Raw genomic sequence first — 20,713 nt, 5'->3', positions numbered from 1 at the left:
AGGTTCCCACCGTCCGATTTCCGGATCCTGCAGAGGAAACTCCATAGTAGTGAACCTCCGTCGCTTTCTCAGGTAAATAAAGAGAAACCCCCTCGCCCTTCCTCGCGCGAAGTTAGGGTTCACTTTTTCCTACCACACACACCTCTTTTGATACCTGACGGACCGACCCTGTCTCGCGAGACCTCAATACTGGTTCGACACGCTCTACACAGAGACCCGACTTGAGCCCCTAGGCTCTTCACTTTAACACAACCCGACTACTTCGCCAGGGTACACTGCACGCCGTTGGTTGGGACGGCGGAAGCAGAGCCGACTTTGATTACCATCATCACCAACAATACCATCGAGCGGACTTGTCTCTCTCTGATCTTGGTAAGTTGGATTAAACGCCACACTTGCTGTCGAGCAGTCGGCCGATAGCATGTCCGCCCAGGTAGACATACTCCGTACCTTATCTTTCAACCCACGCGCCTATACCAGGATCGCTGGGCTGGCTGTACTAGTGTGCAGGGAGCCTCGTGTTTTCCTGGCCCAATGATAATATTTTCATTCACAAGCATGCGCCGAAGTGGAGCTTCTACGCAGGTAGAGTAGCATGGCAGCTGCACATCCGTTTGAAACCGACGTCATGGTCAACGCAAAAAAAGATCATAGAAGACTTCTGGATACACGATATTCTAGTGCCCTCGAGATATACGAATCCAACCGACGCCTGTGAATTTTGCTCGCAGATGGTTGTGCTGGTCTCGTCCAAAGTGTGGTCCTATATCGGTTGAGAGCGCGACGGAAACCAGTCTGAAGTTGGGCGCGAACTCAAAAGCAGCGCATAAAACTCTGTTAGCTGGTTCTGTCAACCCCGCCATAGTCGACCCCAGTGGTTCAAAGAATTCCAGCCACCCACCACAATCGAACCCTTGTCTCCCGACTTATTACACCTACGCATAGCCCAAGATAACCGAACATTCTGCTAGAGTTGTGCTAGTGCACAGACTGCGCGCCTAAAGCAAAAGGAGTGCGAGCAGTGGGCGGCTTGGTGGCGGCGATCGACCCTGCAGATTTGCTAGCCGCCTATTAAAGCTCACAAATCACAATCGCGAAGCCTACTCTACCCACTTTTACATTCCATATCCTACCGAACGCGCGGGACTTTTCTTCACTTTAATGGTTTTGCTAGTTGCAAGAGCCTAGACACACGACCCTTGTGAAGGGAACTCGGGATGGTTTCGTTTGGTATTCGCCCGAGAGCCTTGTCTATCAATCCCGGAGCTTTCACTCATAAATGTATAGCCAAAGTTAGGCAGTGCCTGATTAAGCTCTCCCTTTCTCCCTTAGCCGCAGATTTCCTCCCCATCCCAAAATCCAGAAACAAAGAGTCAGTCCAAAGGCTCCCTGGCTTCCCAAGAGCCCCTCCCGCTACTAGTCAAACGTTGCGTGCCAGCTAAAGTCTGTTTGTTCCTGGTGTCACCCCGCAGTAAGCGGGTCTGAAGACTTATAGGCATTGATGGATATTCTGGGCTGTCCGTCGCTTCGTTTGTTCCCAATTCGCCCACTTTTTGTTCCTTCCAACATTTGTCACTTTGTCCCCCCACCCCCATTTTATTAGCAAGCCAACCGGCTCTTGCTACAAAGAGCATTGTCCATTTGTTTTACCAGGCGTCTCAAATCCCGACTCAAGCTAATAAGCTTTGCAGCATTTGCTATTACACAAATACCAGATACCTGATACCCTCGAAACAATAAAATCACCGCGGTCTCGGTAACTTACGCAAGCTTGCCTAGCATGGGCCTGACGGCGGATTTTGACGATCGACAGACGCACATCGAGGCTGAAAGCAATGAATATCATCCTTATGAATATCAGACGGAGAATAACTCCTCCTGGGCGGGAGCTCTTCCCGTGAAACAGTTCGTATTCCCAGTGTTGGCTTTCAGAATTTGGGTGGTCTTTCTTCTGTGGTAAAATGCTGACTTGATTCACAGGGGTCTCTATGATCCTGATTTGGAAAAAGATGCTTGTGGTGTAGGCTTTGCTTGGTAAGAATTGCCGGGAGCCCAATTATTGATTGAATGATGACTGACAGACAGCACTTAAAGCCACATCAAGGGCAAGCCAAGCCACAAAATCGTCAGCGATGGTAGGCCTCCTCGTCCCAATCCCATGTCATGCTAGATCGGCTCGGCAATGTTGCTAACTCATAACCTACAGCACGCAACCTGCTGTGTAACATGACCCATAGAGGTGCTGTTGGTTCCGACGCAAGGGATGGCGATGGTGCTGGCGTTATGACCTCTATTCCGCACAAGTTTTTCATCAAGAACTTTGAGCGCGAGGTGGACATCAAGCTGCCCCCTCTGGGCCAGTATGCTGTTGGTAACCTGTTTTTTAAGCCCGATCAAGAGACGCTTCACGAGTCCAAGCGGCAATTGGAAGACATTGCCGAGTCTCTTGGACTCCGTGTTTTGGGATGGCGAGAGCCTCCCGTCGACTCTACTCTTCTTGGCCCTGCTGCCAAGTCCCGAGAGCCCATCATCATGCAGCCTTTTGTTGTTCTCACCTCAGCCTATGGTGCCGGAAATGCCCCCGAGACGACTGATCCCGAGAAATTCGATGAGAGACTGTTTGAGAGGCAGTTGTACGTTCTGCGAAAGCGGGCCACGCACACCATTGGGCTTCAGAACTGGTTTTACCTCTGTTCGCTGTCGAACAAGAACATAGTCTACAAGGGTCAGCTAGCACCTGTGCAAGTCTATGAGTATTATCATGATTTGGTCAATGCGGATTACGAGGCGCACTTTGCCCTTGTCCACTCACGCTTCTCTACCAACACTTTTCCCTCTTGGGATCGTGCACAGCCTCTTCGCTGGGCTGCTCACAACGGTAAGTCTTTGATTGTGCGGATCCAGACGTGATGCATAGCCAGTAGTGTCTAACGTATTGTTTGGGAGCCCCATAGGCGAGATCAACACTCTGCGCGGAAACAAGAACTGGATGCGTGCTCGTGAGGGTGTCATGCAATCTGACATCTTTGGCGACGAACTTGAGCTGCTTTACCCCATTGTTGAGGATGGCGGTTCGGACTCTGCCGCTTTTGACAACGTGCTCGAGCTGCTCACCATTAACGGTGTGCTGTCTCTCCCAGAGGCCGTCATGCTGATGGTCCCTGAGGCATGGCAGGGCAACGACCACATGGACCCCAAGAAGGCCGCCTTTTACGAATGGGCTGCTTGTCAAATGGAGGCCTGGGACGGTCCTGCCCTTTTCACCTTCGCTGATGGTCGTTTCTGTGGTGCCAACCTGGACCGTAATGGACTGAGGCCTTGCCGTTTCTACGTTATGGACGACGACCGCATCATCTGCGCTTCAGAGGTCGGCACTATTCCTGTCGACCCCGAACGTGTCATTCAGAAAGGCCGTCTCCAGCCTGGAAAGATGCTCTTGGTAGACACTGTTGCAGGTCGCATCATCGATGACAGCGAGCTCAAGGCTGCTGTTTCGAGTCGCCAGGACTTCCGCTCTTGGCTGGATAAGGAGCTCATCAGCCTCCCAACCCTCGTCGAGTCCGTTGCACAGGACAAGACTGTCCAACTCGAGGCCAAGCCCGACGCCACAGCTCTTCAGGAGGATCCTCTCCTGCATGCTTTTGGATACACTTTTGAGCAGGTCAGCTTGCTGCTTGCTCCGATGGCACAAGATGAGAAGGAAGCATTGGGCTCCATGGGCAACGACTCACCGCTTGCCTGTCTCTCCCAGGCACCTCACCTTCTCTACGAGTATTTCAGACAGCTCTTCGCCCAGGTCACCAACCCGCCCATTGATCCCATCCGAGAGTCCGTCGTCATGTCTCTCGAGTGCTACGTGGGCCCACAGGGTAACCTCCTTGAGATGGATGCTTCGCAATGCGGAAGACTTCTGCTCCCAAGCCCCATCCTCTCGATCCCAGAGTTCAATGCTATCAAAAACATGCCCAAGCTGCATCCTGAGTGGACAGTCAAGGTCATCGACATCACCTTCCCCAAGAAGGAAGGTGTTGAGGGATACATGAGGCACCTTGACTATATCTGCAACGAGACCACCGATGCTATCGAGAAGCGAAACCGCGTGATTGTGCTTTCTGACCGCAATACCTCGGCCGATCGGGTTGCTGTTTCTGCTCTGTTGGCTTCCGGCATGGTCCACCACCATCTTGTTAGCAACAAGTGGCGTTCTATGGCTGCACTTGTCGTTGAGACTGCAGAGGCTCGTGAGGTCCACCACATGTGTGTGCTTCTTGGATATGGTGCTGACGCCGTCAACCCCTACTTGGCTATGGAGTGCATTCTCAAGCTCAACCGCGAAAAGCTCATCAAGAAGCAGCTCACCGACGACATGCTCATCTACAACTACAAGCACTCTTGTGATGGTGGTATCCTCAAGGTCATGAGCAAGATGGGAATTTCAACCTTGGCCAGCTACAAGGGCGCTCAGATCTTTGAGGCTCTCGGTGTTGATGACAGCGTGGTCGAACGCTGCTTCAGGGGTACGGCCTCGCGTATCAAGGGTGTAACCTTTGAGACAATTGCCGAGGATGCTTTCCGCTTCCACGAGCGTGGATTCCCCTCGCGCCACACTGTCGCTGTTCCTGGTCTTCCAGAGTCAGGCGAGTACCACTGGCGTGATGGTGGAGAGCCTCACATCAACGACCCTACTTCGATCGCCAACATTCAGGACGCGGTTCGTACCAAGAATGACAAGTCATACGAGGCCTACTCTCGCTCCGAGTATGAGCAGATCAAGGCTTGCACGCTCCGTGGTATGCTTGACTTCAGTTTTGAGGAGGCTACCCCTGTTCCCATTGACCAGGTCGAGCCCTGGACCGAGATTGTGCGCCGCTTCTGCACCGGTGCTATGTCTTACGGCTCCATCTCTATGGAGTCGCACTCGACATTGGCCGTTGCCATGAACCGCTTGGGTGGCAAGTCGAATACTGGAGAGGGCGGTGAAGACCCCGAACGCTCTCAGCGTATGCCTAATGGCGACACGATGCGCTCTGCGATCAAGCAAGTTGCCAGTGGACGCTTTGGTGTCACTTCAGCATACCTGGCTGATTCCGATGAGCTGCAGATCAAGATGGCCCAGGGCGCCAAGCCTGGTGAGGGTGGTGAGCTTCCCGGCCATAAGGTATCCAAATCCATCGCGCGCACGCGTCACTCCACACCTGGTGTGGGACTTATCTCGCCTCCTCCCCATCACGACATCTACAGTATCGAGGATCTGAAGCAGCTTATCTACGATTTGAAGTGCTCCAGCCCCCGCTCTCGCGTCTCAGTCAAGCTTGTGTCCGAGACTGGTGTTGGTATCGTCGCCTCTGGAGTTGCTAAGGCCAAGGCCGACCACATTCTGATTTCGGGTCATGATGGAGGCACCGGTGCCTCGCGCTGGACTGGCATCAAGTATGCTGGTCTCCCCTGGGAGCTGGGTCTGGCAGAGACTCACCAGACTCTTGTTCTCAACGATCTGCGTGGTCGTGTCGTTGTTCAGACCGATGGTCAGCTGCGCACTGGGCGTGATGTTGCCATTGCCTGTCTGCTCGGAGCAGAGGAGTGGGGTTTTGCCACGACTCCTCTGATCGCTATGGGCTGCATTATGATGAGGAAATGTCACCGTAGGTCACCTCCTATCCTTCCCATAGTCGCTCTCCTGCCGTCATTCTATCCTCCATTATATCATTTCCTACTATCATTTCCCGATATCCTTTCCCGGTATCCTCCTACCCTATCCTATGCTAATATATATTATTTATTTAGTCAACACATGCCCCGTGGGAATTGCTACTCAAGATCCGGAGCTGCGGAAGAAGTTCAAGGGTACCCCTGAGCATGTAATCAACTTCTTCTACTACATTGCCAACGAGCTCCGTGCCATCATGGCCAAGCTGGGATTCCGCACTATCAACGAGATGGTTGGTCACGCCGAGATGCTGAAAGTCCGAGACGATCTACGCACCAATAAGACTGAGAACATTGACCTGTCCCTGATTCTCACGCCTGCCCACAAGCTCCGTCCTGGTGTGGCCACGTTCAACGTTCGCAAGCAAGACCACCGTCTTTACGTGAGAATGGACAACAAGCTTATATCAGAGGCTGAGCTTACTCTGGACAAGGGCCTGCCCTCTCGCATCGAGTGTGACGTGGTCAACACGGATCGAGCTTTGGGTACCTCGCTGTCTTACCAGATCTCCAAGAAGTATGGTGAGGCCGGTCTCCCTATGGACACTGTCCATGTCAACATCAAGGGGTCAGCTGGTCAGTCATTCGGTGCCTTCCTTGCACCAGGTGTCACATTGGAGCTTGAGGGTGATGCCAACGACTATGTCGGCAAGGGTCTTTCCGGCGGTCGCCTGGTGATTTACCCACCCCGTTCGGCCGTTTTCAAGGCCGAGGAGAACGTCCTCATCGGCAACACCTGTCTGTATGGAGCAACCAGCGGTAGCTGCTTCTTCCGCGGTGTGGCCGCCGAGCGCTTTGCTGTGCGCAACTCGGGTGCCACTGCGGTCGTCGAGGGTGTAGGTGACCACGGTTGTGAGTACATGACTGGTGGTCGCGTGGTTGTCCTGGGCAGCACTGGTCGCAACTTTGCTGCCGGTATGTCAGGCGGTATCGCCTACATCCTTGACATTCACCACGACTTCATGTCCAAGCTCAACATGGAGATGGTTGAGGCATCTGGCCTCGAAGATCCAGAGGAGATTGCGTACGTTCGTGGTCTTATCGAGGATCACCACCACTACACTGGCTCAGAGCTGGCCGCCCGCATCCTGGTTGACTTCAACCGCGCCCTGCCACGCTTTATCAAGGTGCTGCCTGTCGACTACAAGCGTGTGCTTCAAGAGGAGGCTGCAAAGGCAGCTGAGGCCAAGCGAGCCGAATACAGCCTTCCTGTACTGCCTAGCCACCAGCATAAGAAGGAAGAGAAGGCAGCCAAGCTCCAGGATATCGAGGAGACCATTGGAGATGCCGCTGCAGACAAGAAAAAGGCTCTCAAGCTTGACAAGACCAAGGGTTTTATGAAGTACCACCGCCAGAACGAGAAATACCGCAGTTCCAAGACCCGTACTAAGGACTGGGCTGAGATTTCGAACCGCCTTGACGAGGATCAGCTCAAGTACCAGACTGCCCGCTGTATGGACTGTGGTGTTCCTTTCTGCCAGTCCGATTCAGGCTGCCCGATCTCGAACATCATCCCTAAGTGGAACGAATTGGTCTTTTCAGTAGGTGTCTTTGCATCAAAAATGCTCCAAATGACTTATTTGCTAATTTTTGACAATTCTTAGGGTCAATGGCGCGATGCTCTCAACCGTCTGTTGATGACGAACAATTTCCCCGAGTTCACAGGCCGCGTGTGTCCCGCACCGTGCGAGGGAGCTTGTGTACTGGGAATCAACGAGGACGCTGTTGGCATCAAGTCAATCGAATGTGCTATAATCGACCGCGGTTTTGAGAAGGGCTGGATGGTACCGCAGCCCCCCAAGGTCCGCACTGGCAAGACGGTTGCCATTATTGGTTCTGGTCCTGCTGGTCTTGCTGCAGCCGATCAGCTGAACAAGGCGGGTCACCTTGTAACTGTTTACGAACGCTCTGATCGTCTTGGTGGTCTGCTCATGTACGGTATTCCCAACATGAAGCTGGACAAGCGCATTGTTGAGAGGCGAACCAACTTCATGGCCGCCGAGGGCATCCAGTTCAAGACCGGTGTTGATGTTGGCAACGGTGACGTGACTCTGTCATCCCTGAAGGCCACTCACGACGCTGTGGTTATCTGCACTGGTGCCACAGTTGCCCGTGACCTTCCTATCAAGGGTCGCAACCTTGAGGGCGTCCACTTTGCTATGGAGTTCCTCCACAAGAACACTAAGTCGCTGCTCGACTCGGAGCTGGCTGATGGCTCTTACATCTCGGCCAAGGACAAGAACGTGGTTGTCATCGGCGGTGGTGACACCGGCAACGACTGCATCGGTACCTCTGTCCGTCACGGCGCCAAGTCTGTCATCAACTTTGAGCTGCTCCCGCAGCCACCCCCTGAGCGGGCTAATGACAACCCCTGGCCGCAGTGGCCTCGCATCTACCGTGTCGACTATGGCCACTCGGAGGTGCGGCAGCACATGGGCAAGGACCCTCGTGAGTACTGCATCATGTCCGAGGAGTTCGTTGATGACGGCTCCGGCAAGGTCAAGGGTATCAACACTGTCCGTGTGGAGTGGACCAAGTCAGCCAGTGGTGGCTGGGATATGAAGAAGGTTGAGGGATCGCAACAATTCTTCCCTGCCGACCTTGTTCTTCTTTCTATGGGTTTCCTGGGACCTGAGGCTCGTGTCCTAGGCGACGACATCGAGAAGGATGCTCGCAAGAACGTCAAAACGGCGCCGGGCAAGTACGCGACCAATATGGAGGGCGTTTTCGCTGCTGGTGACTGCCGCAGAGGCCAGTCCTTGATTGTTTGGTAAGTCCTTTCCATTGGAACTGACTGATATCTTTTTGAAGCACCATCACTAACAATATTGGCTTCAATAGGGGTATCAACGAGGGCAGACAAGCCGCCCGCGAGATTGATCTGTACTTGGAAAAGTACACCAGTCTGCCTGTTACTGGCGGTATTGTCAAGCGCACAGCGCAAGAGATTTTCAGCGCTGTTAAGCCTGTTGCACCTGTCGCGGCCTAAATGTGTACCTTGAGGTGCCTTTTCTCTCTTTATTTATACTTTTCAATGTTTCACATGGGTTATTGCACACTTTTGTCTCGATGATACCAAAGGAAGCGCGCTTTTCAGGACGAGTCATAGCATGGCGTGGGCCAAAATGTTGAGGCGACGTTGTTTCTTAGGTTATAGCTGTACCACGACGCTGTTATGGTTGGTGTTGGTTGCATAATCGTCTAATGCTTTGTGCTTTTCTATTTATTTAAAAGTTTGGATATCAAGTATGAACATTATTTTGTGACTAAATTCCTGGCCCAGAAAATCTAATTCGGACTTGGTACTGATCCTTTGTTTATAATCTCTTGTCTGATCGAGTCTTCGGTATAGCACTCTCCTTTCCTCTCTGATCTCATCTTCCCTTGACCCCTGTTGCCCTTGCCCTTTCCGTCGTTGCCGGGCTCATATCCTACCTCTAGCTCTATCCTATGCCCTATGTGGAGTTACAGACCATAACGTGCATGGGTTTAAAAATGCTCACTCTGACTAAAACAGAGCATAATGTCTAGGTACTTATCAAGGACAGCTCACATGAGGAATAAACGTGGGTGTTTTTTTCTGGGTCGCAAATATTTCTTTGCAGAGACTGCAAAGTTGGAATCACTCGATCTAGAATAGACTAAATGGTGGGGGGTTTTCGCCTCCCTATTCTATGCCCTGTACCTACCAATTACTCCGTAATATGCTGTTCAACATTTGTCCTTCTGCTCTTGTTTGAAACAGCCACTTTCTAATCTCTTTTTTTTTTTTTAAAAAAAAAAAAAAAAAAACTTTCAAATTCTTTGACATTGTTGGGAGCTTATAAATTAATATCGCTCGTACTGTGTTATTCTTTTATGTTTCTCTTGCCACTCGTTGGCCATGCATCCGCTTGAACCGCCATTACCCACAGCATCTCAGAAATGCAAGTATCAAACCAGAGTCCAGACCGAGATCCAAACAGTTGAATTTATTTCATAGCTGTCGAGCTAGCTTGCCTGCCCACTTTTCGACACAGTGGTGACGGTCCGGGACCCACGTGATGCTTGCCGACTGGCCGGGATCCTTGGCACGTGTTATGCTCTTTGCCCCTGATAGGGCAATTGCGACGGAGCTGCCCGTTGCGTAGGACCAGGATGTTTGCCCGAGTAGGTAGAAGCGGGGCACGCGATCAGAGCTTGGATGAAGCAGGCACGTGTGGAGGTTTGCCTTGCGCCAGCTTCTTCCACGCCGTCTAAACAGCGTACCTAAGCAGACCTAGCTTGACGAAGCTTGATTCTGTCTTGTGGTTTCAACAGCCTGTAAGATTACGGAGAATTCTTCTTTTTTCTTCTTTTTTTTTTTTTTTTTTTTTTTTGCTACTGAGTCTAGACTTATTCAATTGAATTGCCCAAGGCCGTTTTTCCGCACACATGGTGGCCTAGCATTGATTGTTTATCGGACGTACCCAAATTCTGCCGGTATTATCGAACGGCGTCTCCTGCAAATATCACCATAGCATCGACTCCTCCAGGCCGACGTCATGCGGTTCGGTAAGACGCTCCGCCAGTCAATCCACCAGCCATGGAAGGACAAGTATATCGACTACGCGAAACTCAAGTCAATCCTGCGCGAGGACAATTCGGACGAGGATGACCAGCCATGGACCGAAGAGGACGAGCGCCGCTTCGGCGACGAGCTCCTGAACAACCAGCTCGAAAAGGTTGCCAGGTTCCACGAGGAAACTTTTACCCAGATACGAGATCGCGTCGATGCCGCCTTTGACAAGATGAAGCAACTGACTCCGACGGAGCTGGGCGAGGTGGGCAGCAAAAACGACGAGTCCGAGTTTGCAGGCAACGGCAAGGGCAAGGAAAAGGAGAAGACGCCCGCGGTTGATAAGAACAAGATCCGCGAGCTCGAGACTGAGTTGGACCGCATCACCAACGACATCCGGGCGCTCAAGTCGTACAGCGCTCTCAACTACACGGGCTTCCTCAAGATCGTGAAGAAGCACGACCGCAAGCGTGGCGGCCGCTACCGCATCCGGCCCATGATGCAGGCTCGCTTGGCGATAACTCCGTTCAACTCGGAGGTTGGATATGCGCCTCTGCTGCGCAAGCTTTCGCTCATGTACTTTGCAGTCAGGGAGCACCTCGAGGAGGGTGCTGGCGACGTCCCTCTCCCATTGGACCTCCAGGAGATCCAGCCTGAGACTCTGGATGGCGAGAGGTATACGGCTCACAAGTGTAAGTTGAGATGTCTTGGGCACCTGGAAATAAATACATCTCCAAACGTGTGGTACAAGGACTGACATTTGCTGCTTCGGTTAGTCTGGGTGCATCCCGACAACCTCCTTGAGGTCAAGACATATATCCTGAGGCGGTTGCCATCTTTGGTTTACAGCCAGCAGTCCTCCAAAGAGGTGGACAGCTCTGATGACCCCAGGCAGTCTTCACTTTACTTTGACAACTCCAAATTCGACCTGTATTTGAAAAAGGTGGAGCAGAAGGACGAAGCAGCCTCTCTGCGCCTCAGGTGGTACGGTCTGCTGTCGACAAAGCCAGATGTGTTCCTGGAGCAAAAGATGGTGAACTCGAGCGGGAGCAGTGAGGAGAGGAGGCTCGTGGTCAAGGAAAAGTACATCAAGTCGTTCCTAGATGGCGAGTACAAGATGGAGAAGACGATACAAAAAATGGAGCGACAAGGGCGGTCGCAACAAGAAATCGACGATTTCAAGTCCACCGCCAACACAATCCAAGAGTTTGTGCTTGAAAACAATCTCCAACCCCTTCTCCGGGCAAACTATGTCCGCACAGCGTTCCAGAAACCCGCCGATGACCGCGTGCGCATCTCGATCGACACGGAGCTCGTGTTTGTGCGTGAGGATGTTTTAGACAAGCGACACCCTTGTCGTGACCCGGACGACTGGCACCGCAGGGATATTGATAATCGAAGTGTCACTTATCCTTTCAAGGATATTAACCCGAGCGAGATCTCGAGATTCCCCTATGCGGTACTCGAAATTAAGCTGAAGGAGGATAACACCCGCCGTCGGCCCGCCTGGATCGAGGACCTCATGGCATCGCACCTGGTACACCCCGTGCCGCGCTTTTCCAAGTTTGCACACGGTGTGGCCAGCCTGTTTGACGACTACGTCAACGCGCTTCCTTTCTGGCTTAGTGACCTGGAGACGGACATTCGCAAGGACCCTCACACAGCGTTCCGGGAGGAGGAGCAGAGGAGAATGGAACGTGCAGAGGACGAAATGGTAGTTGGAAGCTTTTTGGGCGCCAAGGTCGGCTCGTTCAAGCCAAGAAGCTCGCCCAAGGGCGGCAGGTCATATCTTTCAGAGCGTGCTTCGGCCGATGCGGGAATCAACCCACAGTCCTCAGCTTCTCACCCTCGCTCCTACCCGGGCCCAGAGGAGACCAGAGACCGACAAGGCTCTGCAGACGACGACGCTACGGCCGTTGAAGAGTCCCAGAAGGGCTACGGCACTCTTTCTTCGGTGCTGCCTGGTTTCTCAATGACCAGGTATGCCCGCGCTAAGCGCGAACGCGAGGCCGGTGGATCTCTTTCACAGCTTCCAGAGGGCGTCGTGGAACCCAAGGAATGGATCAAGAACGACGGGCCCCTGAAGGTTGAGGCAAAGGTCTGGCTGGCCAACGAACGTACGTTCCTCAAATGGCAGCACATCGCGGTGCTCCTTGGATCGCTTGCTGTGGGTTTGTACACGGCGGCAGCGGGCAGAAGCAAGAAGCACTCGGCAGAAGAGGCCCACTTGGTAGCCCAAGTTATTGGCATCGCGTACCTTGGTATGGCCGCGTTCGCGGCCGGGTGGGGATACTATACCTTCCAGTCTCGCAGGCAGATGATCGTGGCCAGGAGTGGTCAGGACTTTGATAACATTTTCGGTCCGCTCACAGTCAGCTTGGGGCTTGTGGTGGCGTTGGTTTTGAACTTTGTGTTCGCGGTAAGATTTCATTGGCCCTTGTCTTCCAAGTCTCCCTATAGGGATGACCACCTCATGATTTACGCTTTTGTGCTGTCGCTAATTTGGTCCTCACTGCTATATAGTACCGAGCCGCGCTGGAGAGGTGGGACGATCTTGCTGGATCCAACGGCGGCGTTGCCAGCTCGATCAACAGTACGTATGCTAACGACGAGCTTCGCTGAGAGGAATATCAGGTGACTATACGGCATTCATTCACTGGCCGGGAACAACGGCTGCTTTCCTTAATACACATACACACCGAGACGTAAGCATGCACATCCTTGAACAGAGAGGGCATTTGGTCAGAGCGGCGGTCATTGAATTCCATCCACGTTGTACTTGTAACAAAATAACGGGAGATACCAAGGGCTGTATACATGGTCAAACTGTAACGCTGGGACTGTGAAAATCCCATATAGGTTAACAAAAGTATATACATTCATTTTGTCATGTCACTACGTCAAAATTCCAAAATTGTTAAAAAATGTGTCAGTGCAGTAAAAAGTTCAGCGTGCGCGTTTTTCATTCATTAGGGCTAGCCAGTAGTCATAACCATGTCTCTTTTTTTGGCTTGTACTCGATGCAATCAAAACAAACGGCTACAAGCTCAAGACTTAGCCTTCCTCCCCTTCTTTGCCTTGGTCGTCTTGGCAGGCTTCGCAGCTGGGCTGTTGGCCGCCTCGACGACGGACTCCTTCTCAGCAGCGGGCGGGGCCTCGATGGCCTTTGGCTTCTCCTCCACTTCCTTGGGCGCCTCGATCTCGGCCGTCTTCTTGGCCTCGATGGCGGCGACGGCGGGCTTGACGGCGGGGGCCTCGAACTCGTACCCCATCAGCTCCCTGAGCTTCTCGAGCCTGCCGGAGCGCCTCCTGTTCTCCTTCTCGACGGCCTTCCCCCACCTGGCCTCGCCCTTGGGCTTCTCGAGCTCCTTGCCGGCCATCTTGGTCCAGGGGACCTTTTTGAAGCGGCGGTTGGCACCCTTGAACAGGTTGTCGTGCTGGCTCTCGCGCGGCACGAGCTTTACCTTGAGAATGCGGCCAAACAGCAGGTACGCGTCCATGGTCTTGGCCACAATGGCGGCCGTGCTGGCGTCCTGGAACTCGACAAAGGCGTACCCTTTGCTCGCGCCAGTCTTCTTGTTGCGGGAGAGGCGGAGGTTGGTTATTGTGCCGAATTGGGAGAGGTACTATTTTTTGGGGGGGAAAGTGTCAGTTTATGTTAGCTTTGATATGAACGAGAAACAGAAAAAGAAAGCGCAACACGTGAGGCGCTTAGCATATACATACCTGTCTTATCTCGTGCTCAAAGAAACCGTAGGGAATGTGGCCGATGTATATAACGCGCGGGCCGTCGCTGGATCCAGCCTGGGCGCTCTTCTTGACCTTGGTAGACACCTTGGGCACCTTTCCGACGTCGGTGCCCGCGGTGTAGTCGCCGCCTTCCTCTTCATCGTCTGAAACCTCAAAGCCCAGCTTGGTGACGAGAGCCTGATCCTCGCGCTCCTCCTCCGAGTCGTTGTCGTCGTCCAGGGCGATCTCCTCCTCGGCGACGACCTCCTCCTTCTCTGCCTTTTTCACAGCCTTTGTGCTGCTGGCTTTTGTCGGCGTAGTTGCCGACTTCTTCTGTGCTGTCTTCTCCTTGTCGCTGCTGGTGGTGGTGGCAGCGGCAACGGCCTTCTTGTTCTTCTCAGCCTTGGCCTTCTTGGTCACGACCGGCGACGCCTCAGACTCGGCCTTGCGCTTGGCCGGCTGCGGCGACTCTACGGCGGCCTTGGGGGAGTCGGCCGCCTGCGCTGCAGGCTTTGCGCGGGTGGCTGGTTTTGCGGAGGGGGGAAAGTTAGCATCGTTGCGCCTTCATGGAATAGAAAATAAAAAAGAAAAGGAAAAAAATGCATAGAAACAAAAGACCGGGAACGGTTCAGTGAGAGAATTTACCTCTGCCCTTCTTTGATACAGCTGCTGCCATTTTTTTGTATGGGTTTCCAATGCCTATTTTTTTTTTCTGTTATGTCGAAATTTCAAAAGCTTGCTAGTTCTAGATGCAGGTTGGTATTGCTAGAGGCGGTCGGGGGTCCTTTCTCTGAAGACCCGTCGCCCACGCGCGGGAAAATTGGAATTCTGCCGCGGGCACCCACGCGCAACTTTTAAGCGGTGAAGGCCAAAACGGCGGAACCCTTGCGTCTCTTCCCCGCTGCGATTCAGGGGTGCTTTTACGTTGGTGGTCCATTTCAGCTCGCTCGCCATAGGTGATTGCAGTCCATTAAACGAGGAGCTTTTTTTTTTTTTTTTTTTTTTCTCCTCCATTTCTGCTTTTTTTGACGTTTCTTTCATCATTACTAGCACCATGTGTTTATATACTACAATATATCAGCGTGCTGCTTACTTTACCAATGTGTAAATGTATTATTATATTAATACAGAAAACCTAAGCTGAACTGGGTATCATTAATCACCATTAAAAATCTCCCTTGACCCCTTGACGTTTTCGACCAAAATGACAACTGTCACTGTCGCGGCATAAGCCGTCCGGATGGCGCAGGCCATACTGCAGTGATATAACGAGTCAGTATTCGTATATTTAGGTCAAAGAGCAGTCGAAGTAGACTCACCATGTCTTTCTTACGTCCGCTACCACCGAACTCAGGCCCCAATGCGCACACCAAGCGCGCGCCAACACCTCATTATCGGGCACTCCAAACGCTTCAACCACGAGCACTTTGTCTGACTCCTTGGGGTCTCGCTTCACTGGTGGTGGACGTCTTGGCGGCCGTGGCCCGCCTCCAGCAGTACTCAGCGACGATGCTGAGCTGTCCCGACCTCCACCGTACAGACCGCCCCAGTCGTGGACGTCGACGACCCTGTCGACTGGTACACTGACATAGGCATATTCAAAGAATAAGGGGTGAGGTCCGCCGTTTGGCTCACATGGGTGGGCATATATGAAGTCAACGTCGAAGCTGAGCCGCAGCGGCCATGAGACACCGTCGATGGCGAACTGTACTCCTGCATCATACTGTGCTACGCCGGCTGGCTTATTATCAGGCGGAGGTCCACCGAGCCGCTTAAGTGTCAGCTTGACAAGCCGGACAATATCGATGATCTCGTCGTTGCCCAATGAATCACCCTTTGGCAGGGGCAGATCATAGTCGCGGACGGGATATACGTCCGATGGAGGCCCGAGTGGATCTGACCGTTCTTTCATGGATAAGACCTGCTCAGGTGTTATCAACCTTTTGTCGGTTGGGCTGGCCGTCCTTGCTACCGAGGCATTGCTGCCGTTAGGCGTAGGCTTGGGTAACCGAGTTCGAATCCGGGCAATTTGTGTACGGGGCAAGTCCGTCGTCGACAGTGCCGGGCCCACCCAGCCACCGACTTCCATACACGTTGGCGCCAGAACCTTACCCACAATAGAAGCTGATGACCAGTAGGTTTGGCCTCCGCGGTATTGAAACCCACAGGATGGGTGTATGTGAGTTAAGAGAGCAAGGTCATCCGTTGCCTTGTCGGGGTCCAAATCTACCAGCGAGTTCATCATCAGGAATGGAAACGTAGGCTGTTGAAGTTTGGTCATTAGCATCAAGGATTGTCACGTCTAGACACCTCACACATACTGTGACGGACGCATGCGTGGGAGAGAGCTCACCCCTGGAAGAACAAGACCGCTGAAGAAAGCCATTGCGTGAGAACTGATGGTGCCCAGTGCGTTGTCATCGTCGGCTTGGTATATTTCCTCGACTGTAACGGCGAGATTGGGCCACCTGCAGATCAACGTTAGAAGCTGTTACACCCGTTATGGGTTTGGCTTGCGTATTGACATCTCTTACTTTAACATCTGGGCAAAACGCTTGAGCATTTTTATTTGCCTGTTCTTGAGCCTGAACCGAATTTCGACTGCACGTTCAAGGATAGGAATGATATCGCTCCAGGTTAGCAAATTGCAACATGATCCCATGAAGAAAGTGGCGATCAATCATACCTTGTTTAGCTGTCTCGCCGTACTTCTCTATCCTCATGTTGTCCAGCCAACGCCTCGACAATGCTATGCTCCACTTTATGGAAGGAGGTAGCTGTACCAGGAGCTTATGGCGGGCTGCATCAATATGTTTTCGAGCGTTGATCCGAAGGTCTAGCTCGCAGCTCAGAAGCAACTGGTGGAAGAATCGGACATAGTTTTCGTGATTCCCCTCGCTGGTATCAAACAGAAATCTCGTCGCAATCTGATTGCGGGGTTCTGAGTAGTCGATCCAACCTCCAGGGCCGCCCGCTGGTCGTGAGAGCACCATTATCAAGTCGGTGATTTGCAGATCCAGTGTCCTGTGGGGTCTAGTATCCTTTTCTGGATCTCGCAAAAACTTTCGGTACAGATTCCTATACATGAGCTTCTCGTCATCTTCTTCGAGCCCGTAGAGTTCGAGCTCCTGGAGCCGCTTCAATATCGTCTCGAGATCAGCGTCACGGGGCGTCACGCCCGAGTCACGCAGGGCGATTGGCGGCGGCAAAAGGCTGGCACGAGAGACCCAACTGTTGAGCGTCACGGTGCCAGGACGAACACCATAGTGAAAGGCATAGCTCGGGCGCTGTTCCACCGTGTCCCAGGGCTTGGCCGCAGGGCCGGGCGGCATTAAGCACATTGTCATCAGTTGCACCATCGCGTTGTGGAGATTGGCGCCATCGCTGTCCTTGGCATCTTGCCGGTTGTCCTTGCCCTTCTTTTTGTTATTCCTGTTGCTGCCAGGGGTTGTCGTGGCATATAGATGACAATATTCTTCGGGGAAATGTTGGATGGGCCGCTTGTGGCCGTTCCATACCGGGGCTCCTCTGGAAACCAAGTCTAGGGCGTGGCCTAGGGTCAGGTCCTCGTGGCTCAAGACTCCCGAAGGCGGCCAGTCGTGCAGAGGTCCTCGTCCTCGCCGCCTGCGGCCTGCTACCGGGGAAGGTGGCGCAAATGGCCTCTCCGGAGCTTTCCCCTTAACATCGACACTTCTACTGGATTCATGATATGAGTCGGGGCTGTAGAAGTCATCTCTTCCACGTGACCGGTCATAGTTGCGGTCGTCCTTTTCGGCCCTCTGTCAGCTCTTGTCATATGACAGACGCGAATGATTCAGGTTGTTCCAGGGAAATAATTACCCGATAGTCGCCCTTGTTAAGATTTGTTTTGGACTTGAGAAAGCCCCAGAAACCCTTTGTCTCCCTGTTACCTTCACTCATGGCTTCCAACCCTATTGATTGCACGGGGTTTGTTGGATTGATAGTACTGTATCGATCGGAAGCCGCCTAAAATGCCGCTTTCCACAGGATGGACCCTTGTGGCAATAGTGGATCAAACGAGTATTTAAAGAATACCTATTTATCCCACTGGACCTGGCGCAGGAATGGTGATGACATTCGCCTGATCGAGATTGAACAATGGTCTGGCATTCCTTGACTTGGGCGCGCATTGCCAGCGAACAGTTTGCCAGGACACGACACAAGATGCAGCCGATTAAGAGCTGAATTAATGGTGGTGGTGGTGGTGGTTGGTATGATATGGTCAGCTGGAAACTTGGATCAAGTGAGGAAAGAAATTAATTGTCCCCTCGAGTTCGGAACATGCCTAACACGGCTGGGTGGCAGAAACCGAATTTCACCTGCATGCAGGTAGCAGGTGCCATCGGTCTCCCTCTTAGATCCAATAAAGGCTTGTTTTGATGCCCGGCGCGATGGAACACGGCACACACACTCTCGGGTAACAAAGGTTACCGTTCCCCAAGGTACCGCTGAGTTTTTCTAAGAGCATGACAAAGTACTATAGGTAGGGAGCCGGCGAATATTTTTATCTCTGTATTGATCAACAAAGAAGGTTCGTAATCGGAGTTTACATTTAGCTCCAAGTCCGATCCGTGATTGCCATGGTGGACAGAGCTATTTTTTGCCCAGGTGCTAATCGCGGGTTTTTTTTAGAGGTGGGGGGGGGGGGGCATCTATGACTTGGTTGCTAGGCATGAACCTGCTACGCGTGGCCCGCGCTTCGTTCTTGCCATTGGTGGACGGAGGTGACCGATATTGTATTAATTACCTAGGTATGTAAATAATTTTGCCGACTGTTCAGGCTGCTCGTATCTACATAGTCGCTTGGGTGTCTAGAATAAATATAGCCATAAGCACTGATTTATGTCGCAAATTTAAACCCATAACTACTTGGGGGCTGTTCGTTGTGGGCCCCCTCAAAGAGGGGGTTACAAAACCTTGATTTTCGAAAAAACCGTGGGCCACCCCGCATCAGTTTTTTACCTAGAAAATCGTTAACAATTTAACTTATGCCGAGTGTAATCCCGTTCCATAACAACACAATTGCACTTACCGCAAATATACCTATATCATGACGTCCCCAGAATCTCCAGCTATCTTAGGAGCCCGCATGTATGCCCAATATGTCGAAACTCACCGCAGTAGGGCGGATACCGCGCGGGAGGGCAGATCCAAGCCAGAATCGCTACGATCGTTCTGTAAAAGGAACGGTTACCCGTATTCGAGTACTCAGCGGCATGCTCGTAATCTCCTGATCAATGGCATTCCTAAGATATCGATAAAGCGCAGCGGGCGGCCTTCATTGTTGACTGATGCTGAAGATCAAGCTCTCGTTGCGTATATCATGCAGCTTGATAAACTTGGTGCATATCCCGACTCACAACACGTAATATCTGCGGCCAATCTGATGCGTCAGTCACGTATACCGCCCTGTGGTCCAATTCAAATGAACTGGTACGGCCGTTGGCGTAAAAAACACCCGGAACTGCGACTTACCAAACAACAACCCGTCGAGATTACTCGCCTTAGTTGGGAGCAACAGATCGATCTTGTGGAGGCCTGGTATCGCCGCACGGCGGCTCATGCGGTAGAGCTTGGGATCACGGCTTCAGCGGCCTGGAACGCTGACGAATGTGGTACTAGAATCGGTGTGAGAGATGGCCGGATACCGGTATTGGTCGTGACGAAAAAGAGGCATGAAAAGCCACGCACCGCGGATCCGGCTAACCGTGAGAGTTGTACGTTGATAGGCGGTGGCAACGCTGTTGGGCAGTCGCTACCGCCCTTCTGTATCTTCACAAAGTGGCCAACGAGCGATTGGCTTGATCTGGATCTGCCTGAGGGTATCGTTTTTACGCGGTCAGAAACGGGGTTTTCCAACGGAGATATCCAGCTCACCTGGATACAGCATTTCAACCGGTATTCGTGGCCAGAAGTTGCTGCCGTGCAATCGATCGGATCTCCCACGTTGAAAGAGTGGTTTGGTCATGACTTTGACGTCAGATTCGACTTTGTGAACCGCACTGCGGCCAAAATCGATCCAAATTCACAGCGGGCCAAAACACGTATTTGGAGGTGGCTTTTTCTCGACGGCTTTACCGGCCACTTTGGCATGGAGATACTTGATTATTGCCTCAGATTTGATATCGAGATCGTTATTTTACCGCCTCATTCAACGCATTATATGCAGCCCATGGACGTATCCGTGTTCACTCACCTGAAAAACGAGTTGCAGGCGGTCCTGCATGAGCATATAAACACCGGTATTCCGGTGTTCACCCGCTCAGATTTCGTTGCTGCGATTCGAGTAAGTCGTTTTCGATCTACAGGTTAATTTAGCGGTAAACTGATATATCTTCCCTTAACTTAGCGCTGCTGGCAAACGGCTTTCACAACTGGCCACGTAATAAGCGGTTTCCAAGATACAGGCTTGTTTCCTGTCGACGGCACCAAAGTGCTCGCCAAACTGCGTGGCCACGCCACGGCAGCGAATACACCGCGATATCCGGACTCCCTTCCTACCGCTGAACGATTTTCACGGGCCAAATATGCGGCAAGCCGTATGGCGGCCAAGGCGCACCACTTTAGTTCAGATACCGTTGATGCTATCTCGGATTTACAAGCCGTTGCCAACGAGGCGATCATCCTACAGCAACGCGTTGCCCAAGAGCAGACGAATAAGCAAAAACGCGTTCAACGCGCTTCACGTTACAAAGTCAAAATGACGTTGAAGTCAAAAGA

At 52.3% G+C, this 20,713-nt stretch overlaps 4 protein-coding genes across 4 annotated transcripts; 2 read left to right on the top strand and 2 right to left on the bottom strand.

The window, feature by feature from the left end:
* Positions 1–106: 106 nt before the first annotated feature.
* On the top strand, positions 107–9,018 carry MGG_07187 (glutamate synthase). Its single transcript, XM_003715344.1, has 9 exons — positions 107–372; positions 1,692–1,905; positions 1,981–2,034; positions 2,095–2,135; positions 2,207–2,878; positions 2,955–5,642; positions 5,785–7,247; positions 7,311–8,476; positions 8,548–9,018. The coding sequence occupies exons 2-9, from the start codon at positions 1,781–1,783 to the stop codon at positions 8,693–8,695; spliced, it is 6,357 nt and encodes a 2,118-aa protein (XP_003715392.1). The 5' UTR covers positions 107–372; positions 1,692–1,780; the 3' UTR covers positions 8,696–9,018.
* Positions 9,019–9,948: 930 nt separating this feature from the next.
* On the top strand, positions 9,949–13,178 carry MGG_12371 (vacuolar transporter chaperone 2). The gene is made up of 3 exons (XM_003715343.1): positions 9,949–10,935; positions 11,020–12,662; positions 12,767–13,178. The coding sequence occupies exons 1-3, from the start codon at positions 10,230–10,232 to the stop codon at positions 12,863–12,865; spliced, it is 2,448 nt and encodes an 815-aa protein (XP_003715391.1). The 5' UTR covers positions 9,949–10,229; the 3' UTR covers positions 12,866–13,178.
* MGG_12370 (MKI67 FHA domain-interacting nucleolar phosphoprotein) lies at positions 12,985–14,722 on the bottom strand. The gene is made up of 3 exons (XM_003715342.1): positions 14,618–14,722; positions 13,970–14,496; positions 12,985–13,869 (listed from the first exon to the last, which is right to left on the bottom strand). The coding sequence occupies exons 1-3, from the start codon at positions 14,646–14,648 to the stop codon at positions 13,291–13,293; spliced, it is 1,137 nt and encodes a 378-aa protein (XP_003715390.1). The 5' UTR covers positions 14,649–14,722; the 3' UTR covers positions 12,985–13,290.
* A 344-nt stretch (positions 14,723–15,066) lies between these two features.
* MGG_12369 (uncharacterized protein) lies at positions 15,067–18,607 on the bottom strand. Its single transcript, XM_003715341.1, has 6 exons — positions 17,813–18,607; positions 16,659–17,739; positions 16,507–16,573; positions 16,326–16,440; positions 15,292–16,235; positions 15,067–15,227 (listed from the first exon to the last, which is right to left on the bottom strand). The coding sequence occupies exons 1-6, from the start codon at positions 17,891–17,893 to the stop codon at positions 15,128–15,130; spliced, it is 2,388 nt and encodes a 795-aa protein (XP_003715389.1). The 5' UTR covers positions 17,894–18,607; the 3' UTR covers positions 15,067–15,127.
* Between the last annotated feature and the right edge of the window lie 2,106 nt (positions 18,608–20,713).

Source organism: Pyricularia oryzae, chromosome 2 (assembly GCF_000002495.2).
Source record: "Pyricularia oryzae 70-15 chromosome 2, whole genome shotgun sequence".
NCBI classification, from domain to species: Eukaryota; Fungi; Ascomycota; class Sordariomycetes; order Magnaporthales; family Pyriculariaceae; genus Pyricularia; species Pyricularia oryzae.
Note: the sequence above shows the minus strand (reverse complement) of the source record. Positions and strands in the feature narration are given on the sequence as shown.